This window comes from Aptenodytes patagonicus, chromosome 1 (assembly GCF_965638725.1).
Source record: "Aptenodytes patagonicus chromosome 1, bAptPat1.pri.cur, whole genome shotgun sequence".
Lineage (NCBI taxonomy): Eukaryota > Metazoa > Chordata > Aves > Sphenisciformes > Spheniscidae > Aptenodytes > Aptenodytes patagonicus.
The window spans coordinates 212245183-212272890 of NC_134949.1; the positions used below are offsets into that span (position 1 = coordinate 212245183).

The 27708-nt window shown below is 37.2% G+C and overlaps 1 protein-coding gene across 8 annotated transcripts in view; it reads right to left on the reverse strand.

The window, feature by feature from the left end:
- Positions 1 to 6178: 6178 nt before the first annotated feature.
- The window catches only part of YAP1 (Yes1 associated transcriptional regulator), a 100016-nt gene continuing 78486 nt past the window's right edge, over positions 6179 to 27708 (reverse strand). For 4 of the 8 annotated variants that reach the window (XM_076328238.1, XM_076328237.1, XM_076328233.1 and 1 more), the window contains 4 exons: positions 27651 to 27698; positions 16194 to 16324; positions 10940 to 11052; positions 6179 to 10309 (listed from right to left, as the gene is read on the reverse strand). In XM_076328238.1, coding sequence (XP_076184353.1) covers positions 10071 to 10309; positions 10940 to 11052; positions 16194 to 16324; positions 27651 to 27698 — 531 coding nt within the window. In that variant the 3' untranslated portion in view covers positions 6179 to 10070. The remainder of the gene's footprint in view (positions 10310 to 10939; positions 11053 to 16193; positions 16325 to 27650; positions 27699 to 27708) is intronic. The other 4 variants (XM_076328240.1, XM_076328239.1, XM_076328236.1 and 1 more) reach the window with 1 other exon arrangement.

The window sequence follows — 27708 nt, forward strand, 5'->3', positions numbered from 1 at the left end:
ACTCAAACTTGACTAGCTGGGTTAATTCACAGACAAATTGAACACATGCAGTACATTTAGTTAGAAGACAGATAGCACTAAAGTGCCCTTTACCACAGTAGAAACATTTTGTCCAGTTTATTAAAGCAGCCAAGCTTAATTAAAGTAATTAAGTAAACATTTTCAATAGAAGAAAAGAGCAGGTACTAAAGGACTTCTTAAGCAGAGAAAGAACCAATGTTTGGAAACAAAAAACCTGTGCACTGCAGATAACATTCTTAGTAGCAGTTGCTTTCTACATGAAGATCATCTTTAACTATTTAATCAGCTTTTCTCTTGATAAACCGCCCAACTACTGTAATCTTCCTCTCTCACACTTTCCTCATCATCACTGCTCTCCTCTGCACCATCTTCAGTCCATGTCTTTCATCAAACGCTGTACCCAAAAGGCCACACTTCACTGTCTGATCTTGTCTTATAGCACACTTGGAGCCCCTCCAAATTTTGTGTGTGTATTTCTAAATATAATTCACAAATATATGCGAATGTATTAATACATATAAATGCATAAAATGCAAACATTCCTGCTGAGATCCGAGTATTTTAATAACATAGAAAGTGTATCATACATTTTTACAGATGACACGATGGAAAAAAGAAAAAAAAGAAAAGCCTAAGAGAGTGGCCACTGGAGTCAGTGCTAGAAGCAGTTAGTTAGAACACTCAGTTTGCCTATTATGGGATATAAAAATCTCCTTTTTGTTCCAGTAGCAGGCTAGATCCTGTGCAAGCACAACACGCAGTCCAAAGGGCTGATTCAAAACCTAAGGTCAAAGACTTCTGACTTCAAAAGCATGCTGAATCAGCTTCAAATGCCTGGACATCAGCTTGTCATCTTATATTCCAGTGCTACTGTTTTACCAAAGAAATACCTAGGAACAAGAATTGTGGTACAGGAATAGTTATACTCAAGTCTGGAATAAATCTACATGTTAATGCATTTTTAAATGGTCTAGACCCACTCACGGAGGTAGCTTAAATCTTCAAAACCAAAAGAAACTCCAGCAACTGTCATGGGATCTTGGGGATGGGGAAGTAATCCAAAAACATCTTAACCTCTATTTAAAAAGAGTAACTTAGGCAAGTAGCATAGTATGTGCTATGTATCAGTGGAACATGGGACTCGGTTGTATTAGGCACCCATTAAGGGTTTAACCCCTGCCGTAAGTAAACATTTTGCTCCATAACGTACCAGTTCTCTATCTCCTTAGCCACACACACACAGCTCTGCGTTTGTGTGCGCGCGCGAATATGACTACGCAATTACAGAATGCGCATATACTAAGATGCATAGCATGGATTATGCATTAAACTTGAAGGTAAACTTCAGTGCAGACAAATCTTATCTGAAGCCAACTGCCCTTCTGTCCCAGATTAAAAGCAACAAATGCACACTCACAGGAGGGGAGTGACTGGCAACCCATCGTCTTTTACCCCACCCCTTTGGCTTTGGGGCTTTGTTTTGGGATTTTTTTTTTTGTTCAAGGTGCCTTTAAGTCCCCAAAAGCTAAACTAACTTACATATGTGTGCTGTAACTGCTCGAGACTGGTTTCTTGAGAGGCAGCATAGCTGAATAACATGTGCATTCATGTTCTCTCTCATTCATTTTGGTTTTGTAATTGAAATGCTCCTACATCACACCTAAAAACCTGAAGATTTAAAAATAAGCAACAACCATATAGACTTTATAACTGGGATGGCACTTCTATTGTTTTTTTTTTTTCCTTATGAGCCTAGACCAATCATCATAATGCTCATGAGAACCCGAGTTGTCTTTAGGCAGGAAATTAGTGTTTATATGTAGTGTGTCTATATATAGATACACACACAAATGCATGCAGCATTACTCTATGTGTATATATGTATAATGATGCAAGATTTTTTCCCCCTCACACTCATAATTAATCAATATACTTTTACACCTAAAAGATTACTTTGGCTTCCCAGAAAGAAGACTGGATAAAACTCAACAGGAAAGCTGAATCTGAAAAAATAGCTAAAAACCTAAGGACTTAGGCACAAAGTTTTCAGAGAAGGAAGAACTGGTGCACATTAATCTGTCAGTGGTAACTGTGCACTCTTGTCTTCCACCAAATACAAGGTAATTCAAGTTAACTGGGGAGCAGCAGAGGAGGGCTAACTTGAATCAGCTCACCCTTCCTACTGAGTGTCCACACGTCAGTGAAAACTATCACTTGATAGGCACTTACATATTACCTTTCTGTAACATATTTGTGGGTTTTATCTAGTAGAATCAGATGCATACCTTATATTACTTTGCAAAAATTATATTCCTATGTGGTGATGCCACTCAGTAACAGACCCTTAAAATAGCATGGTTTGAGAATGAATTAATAGGAAGCACTTAAATACTGCTTTAGCCTCAAAGCATTTTGCAAACGTTAATGTTTCAGTGCTCCCAGGACACAAGTAAAACCATGCCACACAGCTTTCCTGGGAAATGGGAAAATGCCTCACTTAAAGGCTAAGCAGAAAGTCAGCTGTGCCACTACAAGCTGGGAGTCCTCTTTATCCACAGCAATGTGTACCCAGCTAGAGTGTACCTCACTGCGTTTTTTAAAACATCTTTATCCTTTGTTTCAATTGTCACCAATGCACTCACTTCAATAACGTGGCCATCTGTTAGATGTTAGTGACATTAAAAATAAAATGCAAGCAAATGTGAAGCCAGTTGCCACAAAGAGACTAGTCCACCAGATGTCTTCACTTCATTAGAAGCGAGACATTTCTAAAAGCAGCTGAGAAACTCTGGCCTCGTACAGCAGTACAGGTCTGGTCCGCTTCCGTCCTCTTCATGGACCTCACCAGACTTCACTATTTTATTCTCAAGGTGACGATAAAGCAAAATCCACGTATCGCAACAGTAGACTTCACCGGCAGAGACCACAGTTGTAAGGAACCTGAGCCTTACTGCAATAATGGATTTTCACATAAAACCAGCTTATTTTCCAAGCCAGGGCTAGCATACAGATAAGAGAACTTGGATACCAATATTACTGTTTGGCTGACAGGTTTTCTAGCATTCTTGCCACTAAGATGCAAAGAGAAATTTCTATTTCTCAGTGATCTGTTGGTGCATATTACATTCAGATAATCCTTAGAGGAATCTGTATCTATATAAAGATTACCAAATTGATTTGTCAAGTGCCTCAAAGGACTGAGTTAAATGCCTGTGGGTCAAACTCCTTGCTACTTGAATAAGAATGCAGAGAATGCTAAGAGGAATGATCTCCGTCTCTCTTGCTATTTTGAACTGGAACCAGGTACATGTTTCAGTGTCAATAAATATGCTTTTAGGGAAAACTCTAGGGTACTTCTCATTGTAAGCTCAGCTTTCCCTGAACACTACTTCATGCTCAAAAGGCTATTTTAATCTTGCATTCAAGAAAGATCCTGAAAGGCTGTTAACAGGAACAAAGACTTTTAAAAGGAGAGTCGTGTCTTAAGCGAAAAATCAAAATTAAGAAATAAAGGAAGTCACACAGTTTTACATAGCAGTGTATATAAATCTAAAAGCCAGGGCTTTAAAGCAGTTGCTAGAATCACCTGTGGGTGGGGATGAAGGTGGTGGGCAGGTACAGGCTGCAGCAGCAGGGGAGCTTTAACCAGTCCAGCAGTTGTCACCTTTTGTAGGCACTGAAACTTTTCTCAGCAGCAGTCCGAATCTCTCCTGTACAGAAAGCGTAAGGCTGCCCAACAGGCTTTGCTTTTGCTAGCAACTTCTTGGACTAAACAGACATCCATAGCCCTTTGCAGCCTGCAGACCACAGGCTGAAGACCAATGGTCTAACCAGAAGGCAGTTACTGCCATTTGCTGAGATATCGCCACCTACATCATGCAGTTTCTTAGAAGTGTGGGTCTGGGATTTTGTCATACATCCACACAACCAGTATCTTGTTTTAATGGTAGATTTTGAAAGTCCAGAATTACAGCTGGACCTCTCAGAGGCCTTCGGGTCACACTCTTCAACAGCGGATGATGGGTATGAAAGGATTTTATCACTTGGTGAAGTCTGAAAAGGGCCACTTGTCAGTCAAGAGAGCCGAGACAATTGTATTTGCATGCCTAACAATGAAACTGTGAGTGAAAGACTGAATAAAACTGTCAGCTTTTAAAAAAAATCACTGTTAACATCAGGTTGAAGTGCTGGTTAAGGAGTCCTCCAGCAGGCATGGCGGCACTGGCGTAGGGAGGACTCCATGCCCCGGCTGTGACAACCAGCCGCAGAAATCAAAGTAATGAAATAGGAAAGCTGAACTTTTTCCAGTCTTTGGGAAGTCGAAGCAGAACAGAAATCCACCATTGTTCAAAAAAATCATGCTTGCCAATAACCATCCTGTAACAGTGGTTGGGCAGCATGTTTGGAGCCCGACTGTAATTTCTGCATTAGACTTCAAACAGGATGACAGCTGAATTCTGGAGAGGAGGAACTCTGCTCTCCTTTGGGGATGAACAGCACCTATAGCACTACAGTCCCAGTCTTTAGGTGTCAGGCAAGCAAAACTTGCAGATGGTAAATACAATAAATAATTTAAAAAACACTAGAGTAGCTCAGAAATAACATATAAGGGAGAAAGGGCATTTCAGGTGAGATCTAACATACCGTTTTTATGGAGCTCTATTTTGTTGCTGCAATAACATCGAAGAAAAAGCCTCGGGCTGCTCTTGACTTCTCCCCCCCCTTTTTTTTTTTAAATCATTTGCTAATAAAGACAGGAAAATCCAATAAAATTACTTTGCCTCTCATGTTCTAATACAAACCACTTTAATATTAAAAAACCCTATAATCAGTGACCAACTTCATGCCCATATAGAGAAAATAATACCAGTCAGTAACAGCCTACATCTGTAGCATTCACTGTTACAACCTCTGCATTAAAGAGAGGAATATGTCAGGAAAAGTAAAAATCATGAGTTTTCCACAAAAACCATTAGGCAGCTTTGTCAGATGTATTGGCATTTATACCATGTGGTTTCTTATTCCACACACTTCCTCCATTTTTTTTCTTTAGAGAAAAACATACTGGCTTTTTTGTTTAAGAGACATTATGTGCTGGATATAGTAGTTGGTACAAAGCTCTACCCAATATTCTAAAGACAATTTGGTTCTTCAGTTAGTGTTGGTTTTACCATTTCACGTAAGCCAAGATTTTTCATGCTGTACAGATGTCTTCCTGCTTTGATGACATCTAAATTTAGAAGGTGCAGATAACTACTGTTAGCAATAATAAGCAGTGACGACAAGGGGCAAGAAGCACACCTTTACTCTTCAACAGGAACATATAAACTATGGATACTGATGCTGTAAATAAAATTGATGGCCCCACTTTATCTCCGAATGAACCTCCAGAACAGGAGATGCTAAGACAGATCATAGCCTGATCTCAAATAATTATTTTGTTAATGATCCTAGGTGAGAAATGCTTTTTTTGCTGATAACTTGCACATTAGCATAGGGAAGACTCAAAGCTTCCTTGGAAGCATACTATTTCTGGCTTATTGAAACAAGCACTTTTTATTTTTAACTAAGTGTTGAAAATATTTCAAAAAGAATTGCCAAGCGAGCCTGGAACACCTGGACCAGATATCCTGCTTTGCTGTAATACAGTCTATTTAGGGCTGCCTCGGAAGGTCACTCATGCTTCAGCTACTGCAGTATGTCACCACCTTACAAATGGGAGAGAGGAGTATCAGCAAGATATTGGTGCCTTGTCGTGCCCTGGCACCGGCTTTCTACTCCCAGGTGCAAGGTGTGATGTCAGGTTTAAATTCAAAGGATCTGAGTGACTAAACCTAGCTATGAACTCCTGAGTAAAAGACAAACTGATAGAAGCATTGAGCCCTGGACCTTTAACTAAGAAAACACACAACTGCACCGAATTTCACAGGGTTGAGGCATTTCAGTGCTGAATAGTAGTAGCTCTGGAGCTGCTGAAACACAAATAGTGTGTGACTTCAGCCATCACAAATTGCATTACATTAAGAAAAACACCTTTCAAAATTTCTGTTTTACAGAAGGTCAAAATTAATGAATCCTGTCAAGATTTTTTAAACTAAAAATCTTCAGACACTTTCAAGGTATGTCATTATGTATTTCACAATTCATAAGTCAAAACTTGGAAATGAAAATAGCGCGTCTTTATTGATAGTCTGCCACAAATTATTGTATAAATGTAGAGTTAGCCAAAAACGTATCTGCTACATGGGAAGATCCTGAACATTGCAAGCGTATCTGCAAAAAGTGGACGCTTTCTTATAGTAGGTAACAGACGTTCTGTTACCAGCTCTCACTATAGTGCCATATGCAGTTAAAGTATTGTTTTACACGAACTGTATGAGGCTCAGTAAAGTCACTGTCTCTTCATTATTGCAAACACACAGAGATGTATTCGTTAATGTTAAGCCTTCACTGACTTCAGTGGGACTCCTTTGTCTCTTAGGTGAGTTTGTACACAATGTTTGCAGGACTGGAGAGTTTATGACCACAAAAGCTGTGACAAGGGGGACGAGAACAGACATACTGCAATAGGAATTCCAACAATTCAATGCATTCATCTTACTGAAGGAAATCAGTATCTTTACATACTATTGAATGTTAAAAACAAACAAAGATGTTTAAGCACAAAGTATATATTTATACCAAATAAAACAACTGAAAAAGTATTACATAAAGAAAAATAATGTAACAGAATGTACTTAAGTACCTAACTTACAGTCATGCTCATATCTAAAAGTAACATTGGTAACTAATATATATAATTTTTGACAAGGGTGCATTTAAGAGTTCTCTAACATACAACATTCTAAATGTGGAGAGTATTTTTTCCAAGATACAGAAAACAAATTATTTTACACAGGCACACCTGTTAATTTGTATAAAAAACATGCTTGTAAGTGAAAAGGTCACTTTAGTACTAATTTACCAGATGTGTGAAAGCTATGTAGTGTTAATCATGTTGCAATCGTCTCTTCTCCTTTTGCATTGGTGAGCGCCAACACTGAATGGTACAATATTTGATCCATATGGTTTACTGACACTGCAACCTGTTTCCAAGCAGTAGCCCTGCCCAGGTGTTGAACAGCACAGTACTGTACAGCCCCATCTGTCTGCATGTAGTGTATTTATAACTAAAAGCTATTACAATTATTACAATGATTTCTGTTTCAATATATACATCAGTATAAAATACTACCCAAAACACTTTCGCATTTCAAACAATTTTAACCACTTCATCAAACAATGCATTTGCAGAATTAAAAAAAAAAAAAAATCCAAATTAATGTTGATTGCCAACAGTACAGCATCTCTGTGGTATGTTTCCTAATAAATGAGAGAACGGAAATGTATTAAAATCAATTAAAATAAGTATCACAAAACAGAATTAATGTTAGAGCAGTTCAAGGATTCCCAGCTTGTCAGTATCTACCCTAAGCAGTGCTACCCAAATACAGTATAAGCCATTTAGTGTTTCTACAATGAGAAGAAAACATTCAAATATTAAAGCTGTGACAAACACACAAAAGCAAGGAAAGAAAAATTTGTTCTGTACTCATCCCTGTTGTAGCAAGGTACAGCATGTCAGGAGTTTGCACTCAGTGCATCGTATGTGCTATTATACCTGGATACAACTGTGGAAGACAACTGGAATAGAATCAACTCTGAAATTTCCTTGCTGTTGTGGTTTTATGTCAGACCATTCAAGTTACAACAACTTAGTGTCTTTTTTTCCTGAAGGGAAGAAGAGAGAAGAATTCATAACGAAATTGTAAAAATGCTACTAAAATCCCTATCTTGGACACAATATACTGCTTTAGGAGCTATTGTGTCATTGCACAATATAAGTGGCCTATTAATCGCTGAATTATTGGTGTAACAGAATATATTTGCCATTGTGGACGTGTTTTGAAAACTGGTATTTTAAAACCTGGCCATAACAAGCCACAAACAATTTTGTGTATTCTGAACACTAATATCCTTATGTAAAGTAGTAAATGTACATTTATAGTGGCAAATTTCAAATCTCTGCCTCTGCTGCTTCAGTTTTTAAAATGAGACTTGGTTCAGAGTTTTCATTCTTTACATTATCCTAAAACATAACTATTTCTGAAGCATTAAAGAATCCAAATGATAATACTAATATGGGGTGCTTTTCTGTTTTGTTTTGCTAATTCATTCCTAACTTGAAAAATAATCAATGTCTTTAAAAAAACGCAAAACAAAAAAAACCCAAAAATCTCTCCCCAGGAGAAGTCCCTGCTAGCTGAGATTTTTTTCAAAACCAAGTTTCATGCTTACAGTATCTTTATAGACATGTTATACACCCTTGAAAATAAAGGCTCATGTTGAGAATGGTGACAGGCCCTTAATTATAGAGGTGTTAACAGGTGACACTATTTTTCATCAGAAAAAAAACAAAAGCCCCACAAAACTTCATAGCTTATACTGAAAGTTTGATTCATGCTCATTTTGTTCATTTAAAAATACTCTTTGGAAACTGTGTCAACTCCTGCAGACAACTTAGTGATACATCTTTTCCTGTTAAAATAAAGATAATTCATATTCACCTCTACCCCATGCTAAGCTCTACTACTAATATACACTTCATTACCTGCTCATGTCACCATCTAACACATATCTTTACATTCTTCTACATATAGTGTCCAGGGCTTATTTTTCACCAAACAGAATTTGATAACTATTACACTTAGGAGTTTTTCTTGAGGATTTTTTTTTTTTTGGTGTTCTAGCCTTTTCATTGCAACTTAGAGTGATATTAATAGTTCAGACTTTTTCCATGCTAACTTAAGAGAAACTTTTCATAAAGTTTTTTCCCATTAAGGATTTTAAAATCTAAACTCGCTTAGATATCAAAACTGAAAACCAGAAGAGAGATTAGGTGCATCTGTAATTTTAAAATGGTTTCTGCTACTTTAAAATGCATTTGAAAATTGTACATACAACACTTAGGATTCTAACTTTTATATTGCTGCAGTCAGATTCTAATTCAAAATCTTGCAAATAAACATGAAAAATAAGCCACTGGTCATGAATTCTAATGATTACATTCAAAGCTAGCCTTTAAAAAAAATTAAAAAGTTACAGGCAAAACATACTGGTTTATGTACTCACTAGCTTATCAGGCTAAAATAGGCATGTTTTAAGTATAAAAAAGCAGACAATTCAGATTTAAATAAGACTATGTGAAATCAGAAAAAACCCTTAGATTTCACTATTTTAAAAAAAAGAACACCTATAATTACTTCCCATCCTACAGCTACAGTTAAACCAACTAACAAAAATAATCGAACTATTTTTGACAAACAAAAGTTAGGCTAGAATATGTGGCAACAATCAAAGTTCATATATGTTTCTATGTAAAATGACTCATGATTTACTATAACATAAAATATGAACAAGAAGAGCACTTTGTGACTAATGAAAGAGCTACTAGTAGAAACACTTAATGCCAAACAGTCTTCAGCCCTCCTTTAAATCATATCTCCAAATCAGTATTGACTTCTTTTGACCAGATACATCATTTTTGGCTTGTCACCCCAGTATGTCATGTTTTACCACTTGCCACAAGCAGCAGGAGACAACTAGCTGAGCAAACTACAAGCAGTGACATGCAGAAATTAACTCTCAAATCTGAGTACTTGGATAAAATGATATGCAAGCGCACGCTAGGACAAAAGGAATGGCATTCGTCATCCAAATAGGCTCATCATCCCTCCCTACCCCCCTTGAACAGTAGTTGCAACAGCAATAGAAAAAGATCAAGAAGATGTCTGTTCTTCAGAGTCAACTGTGGAAAAAAGTCAGCAATATATAACAGCAGCGATGGACAAGGAAGAGCAAAACGAAAGAATCTTGTTGAATATTTGTTCATTTACTTTTTCTGAACACAAGCCAAAGTGTGCCACACTGGCTTGTTCTGAACTTCGGATACAGATGTCCTATTCTCCTTAGATCCTTCACAGATTTAGAATTCAGTCTCCCTGAGGCCCCTATAACCAAGTAAGAAAACTCTCTTTATCTAGCTTGGTGGCTGCCAAGACAGATTCCATGTCATTAAGGATGTCAGAGCTCAAAGCCTCTTGCAGACTTGGCATCAGTTCTTCTCCTTCTATATTCATCCCATCTCCTTCCAGTGTCCCAAGGTCCACATTTGTCCCTGGAATGGCTTCAAGGTAGTCTGGGAAACGGTTCTGATGGGACGGTATGTTACTTTGGCTGATACTGTCACCTAGTTATAACACAAAGCAAGATGGATATTAAATATACTGGAAGTACCAAACCCACAATTTATCAGGACAACTGGTTAAAGGTTAATCCTGTATCTCTTGCATCATACAAGCAACATGATTCATAGAAATCCATCACAAAAACCAAAGATGACTTGACTGCATGCAGTTGTACAAAGAACATGCCTTTGTTTCAACCTTTTCACCTCCTGACCCAAATCTCTACAGATCTTTGTCATTTAGCATACTTTAATTTTTATGCTTAAAGGAAAAAGACAATACTGAGTCAAATATTGTTTTGGAGCAGTATTAGCAACACTGGATGAGGTACTATTCTTAGCTCTGAACAAAAAATATTACTTAAAAAAGCAAATGGACACTCAAATCCCATATAACAACAGGAGTGATACTATTTATGAGCAATCCCACATCCTCCTGATGGAGTTGATTACAAATACTTTTTTCACAAATCTAACTATAATATTTCTATTATAGAAATAGAAGAAGGTAGAACAATGCGGAAAGTATCACAGCTTCTCAGAGTTGCTTATTTTCATTACAAAGGGGCTGAGCATTTGATGGACACAAGTATATTTGGAAATCATGCATTAAGGATATACACAAAAACAAACCTGTATCCATCTCATCAACACTGTTCAGGAAGTCATCGGGGGTTCTGGGTACGCTATAACTGCTCATGCTAAGTCCACTATCTGTGCTTTCATCTCTGGAGTGATATGTTCCACTGTAACAGAAGAAAAGGAGCAAAAAATGAGGGTAGAGTACTGAAGAAATTCAAATAAATGCTTGTTTTTGAACCAATTCAAGGGCTTTGAAAACATTCTGTCACAAGAAATGCTCTATTCTAATCAAAAACTGACGCCTTTGTGAGACACCTGGGTTTTATTTTATGCAGACCTTTTTGATTAAAACCATATTATTTAGATTCAATTTAACTTGATGAGAGCATACATAAGCAGCTTTAAAAAAAATGACTGTTCTACATAGTTTTAAACTTCTCACACCCACCCACAGCTAAAAACCATTAGAAGCATATCACAGATAGTCCCTAATGATTATAAAAATAATAATAATAATGGCATACCCTTTCACACTTCTATAAGGATTAAAAAAAAAATATTTCTAACTACTGATGTCCCCTCGTTTAATCAACCACTGAAGTCTATTTTTAGGTCACTACTGTTATAAATAGGAGCTATAGTTGGAACTCCTTTAGCGATCCTTCAATTGCTTCCCACTGTTGCGTTACTACTAGTTCAGTCATACATGTCATGGCAAGAGAGCGCCCTAATATAAATCAAATACTGGTACAGAAGCCATCCTGTAAACAAACCCTGTTCAGAACGATCTTGTTGACAGAACAGTTAACAAAAGTGATGGCACAGGGCCTTACATGCATTCGCTTTCTTACTGCCAGCGGAGCGAGCAAGACCAAGAAAGCTTCAGTGGGAAATTCGGGATGGGATGGGAGGCAAGTAGGCCAGTGTATTGAGTTTACGCAGCAAGGCTTTCATAGCAGGGGAGCTGCAGCGGTGGCCTCTATGAGAAGACAACAGGAGCTGACCCCATGTCAGACACAGCTGATTCCAGCTGGCTCCAAAATGGTCCTGCTGCTGCCCAAAGCTGAGCCCATCAGTGACAGTGGTGGTACCTCTGTGATAACGTATTTAAGAAAGGGTAAAAAAACCCCACTGTGCAGCAGCTGTGAGAGAGGAGTGAGAAAACGTGAGAGAAACAGCCCTGCAGACACCAAGGTCAGTGAGGAAGGAGGGGGAGGAGGTGCTCCAGGCACCGGAGCAGAGATTCCCCTGCAGCCCATGGAGAAAATCATGGTGACACAGGTTGTCTCCCTGCAGCCCATGGAGGACCATAGTGGAGCAGATACCCACCCTGCAGCCTGTGGAGGACCCCGCGCTGCAGGTGGATGTGCCCTGAAGGAAGCTGCAGCCTGTGGACAGTCCATGCAGGAGCAGGTTCCTGGCAGGAACTGTGACCCGTGGAGAAGAGCCCAAGCAGCAGCAGGTTTTCTGGCAGGAACTTGCCTGCATAAGCAGCTGTAGAAATACACCATTACCTCCCTCCCCCTGCATCTCCTAATATCCAAGTTTCACAAAATATTTTCAAAATCTCTATTTCTTCAGGTTGTGGTAGCATTCACTGAGAATCCCTACTGATTTTCCAGCTTGAATACTAAATGAAGATCAACTTGACTTACTATTCAAATTAGCATTTGAAGACATACTGATCCTTCTCATAATGTGCTCATTAAATATATAGCGTATGCCTTTTTGTCAATTATGAAGAATGAAAAAGATGATGGTTGAACAGCTAGCTATTCAACATTGGGTTCAAGTAGAATGCCATCAGCCATGAATATATACATACTAGATTTCACGAAGACATCTTTGCCATACAAGAAAGAAACCTAACATTTCTTTACAGCTAAATCATAAATTTTTTTTTTTTTTTTAGATTTAAAAATAGTATCACCACACATTTGATAAACAGCTTAATTATTAGGATTGTTAAAACTTCTGTGAAAAAAATGCTGGTTTACTTTGTGGGACAAAATACTAAAAACAGAACTGAGACTATGCTGAACTAAATCACTCTGGTTGCGAAGGCTTTTTTGCTGCTGCTCTCACACTTGGAATGTGCAGTCCTTCTCTTCACATCACTCCTTAATACATATTTCCTCTTTCTTCAACAAGGCTTTCTTCGTTTAGTAGTCACACCACCCAAAATTACTGCATGCAACTCAACTGCATTACCCAAAATAGAGTGGATGCTTCTTCAATACTTGTTAAAATACATGTATACAAAGAAGAAATCCCAATTTAGGAGTTAAACAGAGAATTACAGTCACTACCAATATAAATCTAATAGACAAAAATATATAAACAGAGTGGCAAACCAAAAGGTGAAATCATCTAATAAAGTCTGCATTGCTGGATGTCCCATTTAAAAAATAAAATATACCACAATGACAGTCAGTACTGAAGACAGCAAGCAGAAGATTGGCTATGTAAATGAAAACACTACTGTACATTTTCTCAAATTGCCCCAATGTAGCAATTATTTTCTGAGATTTTTGGATGTTCTGATTATGTAGGCAGTGGGAAATATTCAACTACCTAAACTTTGGATATCCAACTTTAGTACCTAAAGTTAGAAGCTTTATATATACACCCTACAAAGATAGAAAGAAGCATTTCTGTAAGTCTGAACTTTAACGTAAGGGACATCAAGGAGATCTTTAGGGCAAAACTATTGGACTCCTGTATCTAATTCAGAGACAGCAACGCATATACAAAAATGTCCTTTTTTAAAATCCCTTTCCCTTACTCATATGCCAGAATTAAGTGCGGTGAGGTACATAAAATTACCTAGAAGGGGACAATGCTCTGACCAAAATGCAAATTAAGATATTCTGCACTTAAGTCAAGTACAGATTTTCAGTATTTTGCGTGGGGTAAGAGCTGCAAAAAAAGCCCAGTTAAACATATTTGCAACTAGGCAAGTAGTATCTTTTTGCACTTTACAGTAAATAGTCCTTTCTAATTATCAACCTGCCAAAAAATTACAAACAACATGAATTTGCCCTTTCTAGCTTTTTTCCTGTTTCTAATTAAAGGTAAAGATCCATCATTTTACATTGCATGTGCGTAGACACAAAATGGATAAACTGCATTAGTGCATTGCCACGGCCATTTGAAACCTAAAGATGCATTTCCTTCAGGTCAGAAAACAGGTTTTGAAGATGTGAGGATTCTACATCATTTAAGAACAAATTTAAAAATATACCTGGGCTCAATCTATGATGGCAACAGCCTTCCAGAAATTCAAGCTAGTATGTTACTATAACAGATCAAGGCCATCATCTACCTACAGAGGCTTCTCATAGGAAAGCAGGTCAGTTTTAAGATTTCTTGTCCTTTTTGTGTCTTGTGACAGGGCGAGCACAGTTAAGGTTCACACCAGATTCCAGAATGAATTCCATGGAGGACAATCCCTCCCTCCAACAAAAAAATGAAGTTTTCTAATCAGATTTATCTGTGTAGAGATAAGTCTTCCTGAAGGGCTTACCCAAAACTTGGAAATACCACTTACTTCCTTAGGGAGTTTAACAACAAAACACCACTACTTTCGTCTCCACATGCAAGGCCTTTTCTTTTTTTTAAATTGCTTTTCTCCAATATATACAAAGCACTGTGTACCTTGAGACAGAAATTTTTCTCCCACTCTCACAGTAGCACACACACCACTAGCACAGACAATACTTCATGCAGTAGGAGAAAAAGCTTAAGAGCAACAGACGTTATTTACATAACCTAAACTATATGAATGACAACAGATTCCACTGGCAAGATGGAGGGTATGTTCTTGCACCATCTACACTGAACATGACTAATTTTGAGAATTAGAGTAAGGACAGAGTATATGAAATGACAGAGAAGTCTCCTGGAAAAGGCAGAAAATGAAACAAACTTAAGCTAAACTGATGGAATATCAATAACTGGAAAAGTTACATACAATGACAGTACATCTTTAGGGATGAAGAACCTAAGTGTGAGATATCAGCAACATTAAGTTATTCAAAAGAATATGGGAAGGGATTTATAATTGCAGCAAAGGTTTACAAAGATTTTAACAGTTTTCAGTATCTAAAATTACAGCAGGTATTTAAGCTTGCCCTACTCCAAAATCATGCCAGTTGTAACATGATGTGGACTTCTTACCTTACAAACAGGTTTGAAACTGTATTGGTGGCAAAAAGCATGGAAGTTAAGACTTACACTGAAAGAATCAAGATTAATTTTATGGGGTTTTCCACGAGTATAATAATGTACTATTAAAGAGAAGGACAAGCATGTTGTTATACTTCATGAGCATTTACAGTAAGCATTCTAAAGTTAGGCTAGCATTTCAAGGTAATGCAGAAAAGTAGTGATGAACTCTGACAGAACACGTAATTTTTCTTTTATGGTAGGGGATACTGAGTTGGTATCAGTTTAGAATGCTGACAAAATATAGTCTAGAAGAACTACAAAATTAACTACTCCAACTTAAGATCAACTACTTGATACTGCTGAAATGTTAATAGATTTTTACTCCATTAATTAAAAGTTTATGTGGCTTGGAGATTTGACTGTTTTACCGTTTTCATCTTTTCTTTCCAGCATGCTAAGCAAAAAATACAGACAAGACTTATCTCAAGCTGCAGCAGTTTCTCCAAAGTTGTAATGGTTAGTATGAAGCATTTGCAAGCTGTAATTAGAACAGTATTTCCAACAAAACAAGCGTTCCAAATCAGAGGGATTAAGGAAAAAGTTATAAAAAAAAAATAGTCTATACTGTAAAATTCTAAATCTTGAATTAAAAGACCCACTTCAAAATAATACAGCATTTAAAATGAAACATGCCGCTATTTGCAGACCTAACATTAACAGAGTAAAAATACTGCTAAATTAAATACCTGAAGTGGAGAGGAGGGGTGAATGGAGAAACCTTAAAATGAACCTCAAGGTGTAATTCTAAATGTGCCTCACAGTTCATCTGATCTCATAGCAAGCTATTCACAAATTCTTCTGAGTCAGTAATTTGAAATGACTGTTAGTCAACAGATTGTGCAGAGGCAAACATGTTATGACTTTGAATAAAAAACCTTCCTACAAGTCTGAACAGACTACTTCCTCCCACAGGAGACAGTTTTTAATCCTCAACTTTTACTAGACTTGCCATTTAAGGAAAGATTCATTTACAGCTGTGGCTTTTGGAACAGACAGATGTTCAAAATAAACTGTTACATGTACCAAACAGAATTCTAAATCGATTTTTTTCCCTCTAGTAGCTACTCCTACAAACCTGTTAAGAAAGGGATCAGAACTATTTGTAGTCATTGTTCTCAGTTCCTGAGACATTCCAGGAGATGACACGGGGTTTTGAGATCCACTGTCTTGTTCCATTGTTGGAAGCTGGCTACGGAGAGCCAATTCCTAGAACAGGTGGAGGGGGAGAAAGAAAGATCATGTTAGGCATTTGAATGCACTTTTCAGATACATAAACACATGACATTACAGGTAATTGATGCTTTTACTGTTTTCAGTCACAAGATTTAAATGAAATTACGTTTCTGAAGACAAAGCAAGAATTTTTACTGGCTTCAATGATAATTGAAGTTCCACCAGTCAAGCCCAGTATTACAGAGACTTCACTGTAAATGTATTTATGGATATAAATATCTGTATGTTTACATAAATCTTTTTTAGTTCACTTCAATATCCTTTTGCTAAGTCTATTATTAAGATCAAAAAAAGAATTGTTAACACCACCTGACTCCTAAGATACATCTGTCTAGCTCTGCTGACTAGCACTTTTTCCCTATTTCTTTTAAGTTCTGATTTAGTCCCTGGTTTCCTTTTTACCTTGCTTGTTTCATTCAGCAAAGTTTAAAGTCTTTCCCTGCAAGTTCCCATTCACTACTCCTGTTTGAGGCACGCATTTTGAAATTTGATTGATCAAATCAGTGATTCGCCCCATACATAAATCTTAAAGCTCTTCAAATCCCTAGCAATTTCTTACTTAAAACTGCACTTCTGAAGTTATGAACCTAGATTACATATACAGTTGTACGCATCTGACTGTGCACCAACTTGAATCAATCCATCCATAAAGCTTGTCATTACTATTTAATGAAAATAAGTTTTAATATAAAATACACAAAATTAAAGGTGGGTGGAGATAAGCAGCATTTTATGTAATTTCCAGTGCCTTTTTAAACAGGTAATCCATGAGTTATACATGTGAAAAATACAATAATTTTCTTCAAGCACCTCTCCTAAAACATCATCAATGGCTCACCAAGTCTGTGCTTTGTTAATGTAGAGACTGGTCAAGAAATCTATTGACTATCTTGTTACCATTAGTAGTACTATGTGATTTCCAGACTGTGCCTGGGAAGCTAATCTCAGGCAAAACCAATCTTGTCAGTCCTGACAATACTCAGTATTTCTCACTTGTAAAATGAGAGTTCTTCATCCTTTCTCAATTATGAGCCTAAGGACTATTGTTTTACTATATAAAAATAATCTTTCTCCAATTCTTCTTCAAAGTGATTTCTTTTAAAAAAAGTCTAAGGTTATTTTATTTTGCAGCAGATTGTGCCAAATACCGAATGCTTCCCTACCACCTGGTTGTTTTCCTTTTCTAATCTGCATATGCTTCACTCCCATTCCTGTGGATTGTTATTCTACATATTCCTTTAAAACCAAGTTTCATGTCTTGTACTAGAAGGTCTTCTCACTCCAGTTGATTAGACCTTTGCAGAAAGTGTACGAACATAACATTGTTTTTTGTGTTTGTCACACCCAATTGCCTACTCCAAGTAAATCCAGTCCTCTGCTCACCACCACTTACTTGGCCACTGTTCTAATAAATAGTAATAATACTCCTTCTCCTCATTTTCAGATCACAGGATGGTAGACACCTTTTAAGCAATTCTATAGGCTTATCCATATGATTTTCATTTGCTTGTGTAATAAAAACAAGTGCAAAGACTATATGAGGTCTTACTTCACAGCTAAGTTTACAAACTTCTGTCAGTCACATCAGCCTTGATACAAGAAGGTTGATATACAGGTGGACTCAATCCGTTTTAAAAAAAAAAAAAGGAAAAAAGAAAAAAAGGTTTTCTTTCCTGGAATGCTTCCCAAATGGTGATCTGAAGAAGGCAGACGGTCTTAGAGCAGCCATCCCAGAGATGGCTCAAGAACTGCTTGCTCACATTACAGTCTTTATGCCCTTCCTCTGGAGACCAGAATTCTTCCAAATGTCACCTGAGTCTTCCCTTCTCTGAGAAACTGCCTTCATGTGATGTAGTTACTTTTAACTAAGCCTATCTTGCTATTTATCCAATGAAAAAGGAGGGGGGGGGAGATCACTTGATTTTGCACCACTACTTCTAGAATCTCTTCAGCCTTGGGTTCATACCTGGAATACAGCACACCTTCCTTCCCCACTCTGATAGCAGAGCTGCCAATCAATGAGTGCTCTGCTCTTACGTAGCTACAGCTTCCTGGCTGTGGCAAGAATGCTCTTTCCTTTTCCCCTTCCCTCTTGCTTTGATCTGTGTGTTGCATTTTTATTTCCTTGGACTGCAGTCCCCAACTAGGGTGAAGAGGAGGGGCCAAAAGTGCCAGTAGCCTGCAGAAGAAGCTTAATCACACACCAGTGCCCCAAAGAGTGACGACAAAGCAAAACCAACACGGAGTCATTTCTGTATATAAAACACTAAAGTGACATTATATCTCATTGTGTGGTAGGCCTGGTCTTTCCAATCAGCACTGCCTCATGATGCAATAGTTTAAAAAAAAAAAAAAGGGGGGGGGGGGGGGGAAGAGAGAAGAGGAATCCATATGGGTTCCCCTTTTCAAGAGCTACTGACACCAGAAATTTTCTCTTCTGTACCTTAAGAAAAACATCAATACAAAGAAATAAGCAATTTGGAAAAATGGGAAAGTTACCTTTGTATTTTCTAAATCCTTAGAGGGTAGGTGAGATTGAAGTTTCATCAATTTATGAACTTAAAGAGTATGGTAAAAATAAATGTAGCTCAGATACTAGCCAGCTAAAAAAGAAAAATCACGTTTCACTGAAGGCCCACTAAAAAGAAATTTATTAAACCAAGAGAGAGAACTGTATTTTGCCTATTCTTTGGCACATACAACGTAGTGAAAGAAGTCTTTTTAATATTAGTACTACTTTTATGCTTGTTTCAACAACAACAGTGCTAAAAGTGCAAAACTACAACTATTTTTAACTATTTATAAGTAGCATTAATGCTACTTATTCAGGAGGCAGAACTACAGCACTTCCCCCTAGAAAGAATGCTATTCCATTACTCCTTCAAGTAATAAATTTATGTCAATCTGGGAGTCCGAAAGAGAAAGGAATTACCAAAAAAGACAAGCTATTCAGAAACAAATACAGAGCAATTTTTAATCATTTCATAAGATAAGCAAAGTTTTCTACAAGCCCTAAAGAGTGTATTGACTATTTTTTCCTAAAAGGTGCATGTAATGGAAGCTAAAGTTGTGTTGCTTGAAGAATGACCCTTTTATTTCTTCTTCCTTATAACTGATTTTCAATGAAAAAAGTTATGTGTTTCCTATACTTAAAAAAAGTATGGGAGTGTACAAGCCTCTCCCAGCTCCAAAGAGAGCAATGTGAACTCTAGGCTTTTAGTTCACACTTTAAAATATATCCTTTATTAGAAGTATTTAAAGTCTGGAGGCAAAAATAAAACCATGACAAAATCCTGGCTTAAATTTCTATAACTTGATCGCATCCTATTTTTGTATGTATGTCAAACTTTTTTTTAAGTACCTCTGGGAAAATAAAAGCTTAGCATTCCTATTGTTAACACAAAAGCTGAATTTTGGTTATTGCATAAAAGACCAAAATGATCTGTCATTTCCTTAAGCAAAGTAATTTTAAAAATAAGGTCAGCATTGTGTAATTTATCTGGCTGACCTTATCTTTTTTTTTTTTTTTTTTTTTTAATAATTGCATACAGATTAAGTTTTACATGAAGTTCCAGGTCATTCACAACATGTCCAAATTAACTTCACAAAATTACTCTTTCCAGAGCATTTTTATTTTTATCTTCATCGTGCTTTTGAGGAAAGGTAGAAGACTCCCTTGTGCAACTCACGTATCATATTCCTACTGTATTAAACATATGATATGCTACTCAACTTGAATTGATATATCCTTATTATTGGGGGTATTTTTGGTAAATTTACTTTAAAAGGGCTAATTGTAACATTTCTGCCCCCAAACACTGCTCAACTATCAAATGATCCACAGGCTTCACTGGGATGGGAAAGAAGTGTTAGGGGAAAGAGAAGACCACGACACTTCTGGGCAGACTTTCAGCACCACTTATTTCTTAGACTAAGTATTTATGTTCTTGTTTGAGGGCCACAAAGTTACAGCAAAGGTACAAAAGAAACAGGGAAAACACACGGGCAGTTGAAGACAAATGAATTCAGCAATGAGGAGTTATGCAATTAGTTAAGAGTAAGGGGGAAACATAAATCATTCAGTGTTGCAATCATGAAAACCAGCAAAATTAATTTAAGAGGTGATACTGATAGAGTGATAGTTAATTGTATTGTATACACTTGGCAAAGAACTCAATGCTACATACTGTCTTCTGCATAAACATTCTGTGAACAACAGCCTTTAAGCAACTCCTTTGCAAGAGCAGCTAGGGCAGCATAAATTGGAACAGACGTTTGTAAATAAAGTCTGGCTTCACGTCTGGTTTTGCAGTCCTTCACTGTGCCACTGCTTCATACTCCTCTTGCTATCTGTCTGCACATGGCTCCAGTACTGCACCTGCCCAGCCGGAGTGTCTCAGTGCACCAGTAAGGCAGGTACATGTCAGCAGGAGTCAGCTATCATGAAGGCCATGCAGAGCTGGATGGCCTCCCTCTACCAATTTTTGTTTGCTTCTAGCAAAAGCTGTTATTCACGGCCATCTTGTACTCAGGTCAACATGACTCGTATCTTCTGCTGTCCAATTGCTTTAGCAGTACTTCTGTGATTAAGTTTTGCAACTGCAAGCAGCACCAGTGACTCCAGGAAATCCACTGCAGTGAGCTACAACTCCTATACAGACACAAAACGTGTCCTGAAGCAATTAGGGGCATAAAAAACCAAAGGCAACAAGTGCAGATCTGACTTTTAGACAGGGTATTGTATCCATAAAGATCTACATTCCCAAGCAAGCAATAAAATTATTTTGTTAATCTGTAAAGCTTAGGTGCTGCAAGTGGAATCAGAGCTTTTGAATTTTTGAGTTACTCGTGTAACACAAGTATCTTTCCTACTGGGTAACTTCTAGCTATTGATGCTCAGCATTTCCGACTTAAGCCAACAGAGTGTGAAACAAATTCTACAGCTCTTGCCACACAAACTAATAAACAAAGTTTCACCTAGATCTATGGTTTTCAATAAGGAATGAAGCTATACTATTTCAGAAGCCGAAGAACATTGAAAGCACTTAGTTCCCAAGATGGCTGAACAGCAATGTAAATTTTGCAGTTAAACTAGCTGAATTCCACATTTTGTATATTTTGATGGCAGCCAACATACCCTCCCTCCTCCCCCCCAAATCTAGGCACACAGGACTCCCTTTTAATAACACTTGCCTATTTATGTCCAATCATGCTTGCATTTTCTAGGCAGTCTTTAAAATAGTACTTTAGTGTACTGCTCATCAGAAATACAAAAGACTTAAATAATAATTAGGTCAGGTAACTTCTCCACAGGATGTTCAACTCCAAGCTGAAATTCCTGATGCTTTGACAAAACCTTGTTTTATTTAATAGTGTTTAGAAGAAGCATAGTTTGTTAGCTAGGGCAGAGGAAGATGTGTGCCATGATCTCTTAATCATTGTAGGTCACAACCCAGGGACAATTCCACAGAGACTTTTACTGACAGTTACAGATGGCCTTTGACTGCATATTCTTACCCCTCCCTTCAGCTGGAACTAGCATTTGTATGGCCATACCCTAAGACAAGTCAGAAAACCGACCTAGCTGAAAAATAATTTTTCTCATAGATCAGGTGCCTGATCTGTCTTGCAGTGTAGCCACACCAATGTTTCAGCTACTAGATTATGAAAAAACAATGTTAGACATATCCTGTTCTGCTGCCTTATTATTAAGGCAATCTTTGGCAGACAGCTGAGTTTAATGTCTTCAACTACTGCAGTTCAGTTTGCCAGAGCATGTCCACCAGACCTCTCATCAGAAGTCATTTTATTAAGAAGCAAGTATTTTGCTTAAAAAAATACCACACAGCTCCCCAGCTTCGGATGGCTCTAGACAGCTGGTTAAGTCTTCTCCTGAATTAATTTCTAAAGCCATGGCACTGCATAGGTGTGCTGCCTTACCTGTAAGCCTCATGGTACTCTGTAACAAAGCTCTGTGTAACTGATGCAGAGTAAATGACAGGTACTTGACAGATTATCTGAGCTAACCTTTAGCTACCTAAAATACAAGTGCTTTCCTAGAAACAGATGCCTATATAAATAGAGGCAATATGCTAAGATTTGTTATTATATGCTGAATTTACTGCCACAGACTAAAGAAGTCAGTTCATTAATTACAAAGAATTTTGGAAGGCAGTCCATTGAGTAACAGCGGTTTGTTACCTAATGAAGTAAAATATTCCTGCTAACAGTAACATATCAACAGTTCAATGAAAACTGAGATAAACGCATATAAAATTGATTTCTGCCTACTTGGAATCTTCCAAGTTACTTACGATATCGTACATGATGCTCAGCTCCCTTATCTGCGTGACAGTTCTCCAGTAACATTTTGTTATTGACTTTGGAGAGTAAAAAGCCACTAACAATTTCTGTTCATTGTGCAAAAAGAAACATCTAACAGAAAACTTAAACCATGAGGGACAAAGCAAAACTTAATACTAATAAAGAGCTATCACATGAGTAAAACACAACAAAAGGAGGGATACAATATTTACTTCCAATAAAATGAAAAGTTTCAGGTATTATTTGTGACTTGATTAAAAAAAGTTCAATCAGAAGTACAATTTTTAAATGGGAAAAAACTTTGTTGGAAGGACTCTTCACTGTGTCTTAGCTAGCCCTCCTCAAAACTTTTCACATAATGGATCTCTTAGAGTAAGACATATCACAGACCATTTTCTTTATCAAACATCAAGCAATAAGGCAAATTAAAACCAAGGGACAACACAGCAATGCATTTACAGCAAGTGACTTGTTATTTTCTTCCTGCATCTTGTAAAAATAGTTTTCAAAAATGTTTCTGTATACCAGTGGTCATATCTTCACTGGTCAAAAAAGCCATGTTCAAAGACCAAATGGCTGGCTTCAGTACCTTCTCTCTGTTAAAAAAACCCCCAAAACAACAAAAAAAACCCAACCAAAACCCAACACGACCCCCCACCCCCCCAACAAGAACACCCTTGATGCAACCAAGACAAGTCATTTATCTTTTTAATCTAGGTCAGTTTCAGATAACACATGGAGGGATAGGAAGCGAGAGATTCAAGGGGCAACACTGTTTGGGATTCACTAAGAAACTTAAGTAACTATTGCCCACCATTTCCACTAAGATTTGAACACAAGTGTATCTTGTTGTTTAAAGACATATTACAGGGGAGGAAAAAAGAAACCCAAAACCTAAGTCCTCAGTAAAACTTCCAGCTTTACTAACATCACGGAAGTTCAAGAGTACAGAATTCAAGACTGTACTGGTTTTTAATGATGTCTTCTTTACTTTCTAGAAAATGTCACAAATCTGACAGTAACACAGCTTTGTATTGGTGTACATGCAAATTGACTGAAAAAAATCTTTTATTGAAAAAATAGCAATAGTGTCCTAGGAAACTAATGCTTTCCTGGAACACTGGAAGTCTTCTCGACTAAGCTGATGAAAGGTGTCAAACATCAGCTAAAAAGAACTTTTTAAAAAAAGGAATCATAGGAAACTAAAATAATATTTCAAACCCAGTAACTATTCAGTACTCTAAGTGCTTTATTTTATGCAATAAGAGCAAATATGAAAAAATATGAAACAAAACCAAGTGATTCAGCAAACAGTGACAGACTGGCCATATATCTTTGCATATTCTTCACTGAGTAGGGGAGTTTCCAGAATGTCACTCAAAAGTTGCTAAGAAGTAAGTCCAGTGCAACAGGACAGTGAATATGAGAGATACTTCATAAAATAAAAAGGATAAAAGAACGGAGACAATGAACAGAGAGCACATTCAAGGTATGCAGAACTACCAAGAAAGCAGCACAGAGATAACAGAAAGGTAAGCTGGAAAGCACAACTGAGCAGAGTAGCAAGGAAGCAGGGCTGTATCTGGTTCTCAGACAGGGATCTCCATTCAGTGCTAGAAACAAGCAGCAGATACGGAATGAGCAAGCATATACAGAGGAACCTATCATGTAAACAGCTGTGTAGTATGCTGATCTTACCAGCAAATACCCTAATATTAGTGGCAGACAAATAAGGAATCTTCCAGTCTTAGCACAAGAAAGTAGTCTGCACAGCACAACATCCAAGAATAATGCCATCAGTACCTCAACATTATTTGCGTCTATCCCTTTCCATTGGAAGGCAAGAAATCCGTTACCTAACATCTAGCCAATGTTATGATTTATACAAAAGTTGACTGACATCTACTTTAGGTGAGACATTGTTGACAACCGGATGCTAATTGCAGGAAAATGGAAGGAGAGCTACTGGGGATGGAGAGAAAGTCAAGTCGCTCAATCTCTTAACTGAGACAGGTAGGCATCTTTAAAGTGTTCGCAGATAATTGATGATGATGACCATAAGTAACTGGACAGATGCTTGGTGTTTTCAAATTCCCTGGATGTATCAATAGCTCTTGTTTATACACAGTAAATACGGAAATTATAATTTTTGCTTCAAATACCTTTGACTTGGATGTTTTTAGAGTTATAATAAAATACATCCTCATTCAAACAAGAAGAGTCTTTTACAGTACTTGCTACAAAAGATGAAGCTGAGCAATTGTTTAATCTTTCTAGGAGGTACTTAAGTGCTAAGGCCTCCATACATAACGCTTTGAGTGTTAGTATCACTGCAGGATACTACAGTATCATGGCAGAGAGATAAAAACTGGCAAGGACACAATGTTTGCCCAGTACCAAAAAAAACTGACCAAAGATATCAATACAGCCATGGCACTGTATCCAGGTTATGTGGACAAAAATGTCAAGAAGGAAGAGGAGGTTGGGCTGGATGCCGGATGTCGGACTAGATGACCTCCACCAGTCCCTTACAATCTATTTAATTCTGTGACTAAGAAAAGCTCAGAGACCCAGTTAAAAGTAAAGGAACATTTCTCAGCTTTTTTTATCCATATAAAAGAGATACTTCATTACAGGCAAGCTTCAAGAATGCTGGTGTAATAATTTCTTTACAAAAGGAAGACCTTTACCATCCCTCTCTAAAATAGACTTAGTCTTCCCAGAATTAAGAGCACTGAACATTTGAAGATTTTATTTTCAGTATTTCTTAAAAGAACATCTAAAATTTAGCAAGAGAAGCTATTATTCTTCCCCCAAGCACAGCTTTATCATCATGAAAGCAGAAATTCCTCTAAATTTCATTAATTTTATTCATAAAGGAAAGAAAGGATCTGTCAAAAAGAAAAAGTTGACCAAAGAAATGTTCGTTCTTTCTACACATTTTTCACAGATTCCTTAGGTTGACTATGACCTGATAGGATGTACAGATTGGGACTTCAGTAGCAGCATCATTGGAGAAGACAGACAACATTTGCCTCTATAGTACAAGGCCTCAAGAAGTATTTAGAGAACAATTTCCAGAAGCAGTTCTCTAAGCACCTTCTTCCACATGTGGTTGCTCGCTACATTTTGAAGTGACACATGAAAACACAGAAAATACATTCAGATGATACAACATGAATAATCTAGTATTATAGAACTTTTAAGTTGACACGATTGCCTACTTTTCTATCCACCAGATCACTCAAACACAGCTTGACTCATTAGCAAGTGCAGACTAATAAAACTGATCCCAGGCAGGTGAGTATACAAGTAAGCCTGGTATGAAGCCAGTTTAAATGTAACTGGAATCCTGATTTTTGCATAAATCCTTTCATCAGTTTCCATCCCAAATAAAGCAGAGTGACCACTACATATACATTTAATGAATTATCAGTAAGGTCCCTTTGAGTTTTTGCAGCTCTTCAGTGTTTTAAGCCAGAATTTAACGAAGTTCCAAAATCTGATCTTACTAAGTATGAAACTGATCCCAAAGTTCTCCATTTGCTGCATATTTCTGAGTTGGCAACAGGAAGGAGTTACTGTGGAAGAGCAAACAATTGTATGACAGGACTTCAGGCATACAAGAAAACATAGAATACACTTTTGGCATTCAGTAAGAAAAACATCCCTTCTGAATGACCTAATTGTGGCAGAAGATAAGGTGTTTCCACAACTGGTGTGAAGGAGTGAGCTTCTCTGTTTAATCCCTTGTATACCAGCAATTCTTAAGGAAATTTTTTCTCTTCCTTCATAATAGGATCTAATATTGATTGATAAGATCATTATGTGGTTAATGCTCTGTAAATGAATCAAATTACTACACCTCAATTAAAATACCTCAGTTTTAGAGCTGTGCTGATATTGCCAAACAAGAAAGTATTTTTTTCCAGGGTGTCAGTACTGTTTCTAAGGTCTGAGGTTTCTATTTTGAAGATGATCTTCCCAGGAGAACTGGTAACATACAAATTTTGTGGTACTCTTCAGAATGCAATAGTACACCACTACTCATGGCTTCCAAACACAGGATACTTTATTTTATTCTGTTTTTCTTGCCTAGTACGTATAGTGTTTTTCTTAGAAAAGTGAAGTACAATACAAGCCAATATAAATATTGTCCTAAGAACCGGTAGATTAAGAACGCTGTTAGCAATAGCAAGCAAGAAGCTCTCTGAATATATCTGTAAATCCACCCTTTCAGAGATTCATTCCATATTCAAGTTCTTAAGAGCCTAAAAGAAGTCCACATTAAACTGTTTATTAAGCTTCACATTTTGACCAATTTTCTTTTGGTCTGAGCTTGGGAGGCTTTTCAGAATTGTTGTTTCCTATACAGAAAATGTATCTGTGCAGGAGCCTGTTAAATGTCAAAATGGAATAATTACATATTATATCCCCATAGCAATTATTTTGTTAGTCTAATCTATTAAATAATTGTTACACTGTACATGCTTGAAAATCATAAATATTTCAAGTGACTTTTTATTAACTGATTACAGATATCCTTCTTTAAGATCATACCTGTTTAAACAAACTGATAAGAACATTCATATGAACAGTACGTAAAAGTCACAAACTACTACCTTAGATACAATGGGAGGTTTGCTTTAAATACACATCTTGATGACATCAGGACTGGAACGGCAGTATCCTCAAGAATGCTAAACAAGAAGGTTGTTTTCAATGTAGAAAAACGTGCAATGAATTCCTCATTTGCTTTTAAATATTGATATAAAGTTGTGGTAATGCAGCACTTAAAAACAATGTTAGGGTCATGACCAGAGAAGTGGTTCAAAAATGTGTATGGCAGAGCTTGGGGTTTTTTTAATTATTTTTTCTTTTTTAGAATGTCTTTATGTAGCAAAAAGTTCCTCTGCTAGCCTAATTTAATGCTTTCATTTTTCTAATTATGCTGAAACATCAGTTAAGAGCCTACCTGATGTTTTGGAGAATTTGCTGTGCTGGGATTGATATTCCGCAATGCCTAAGAGTAA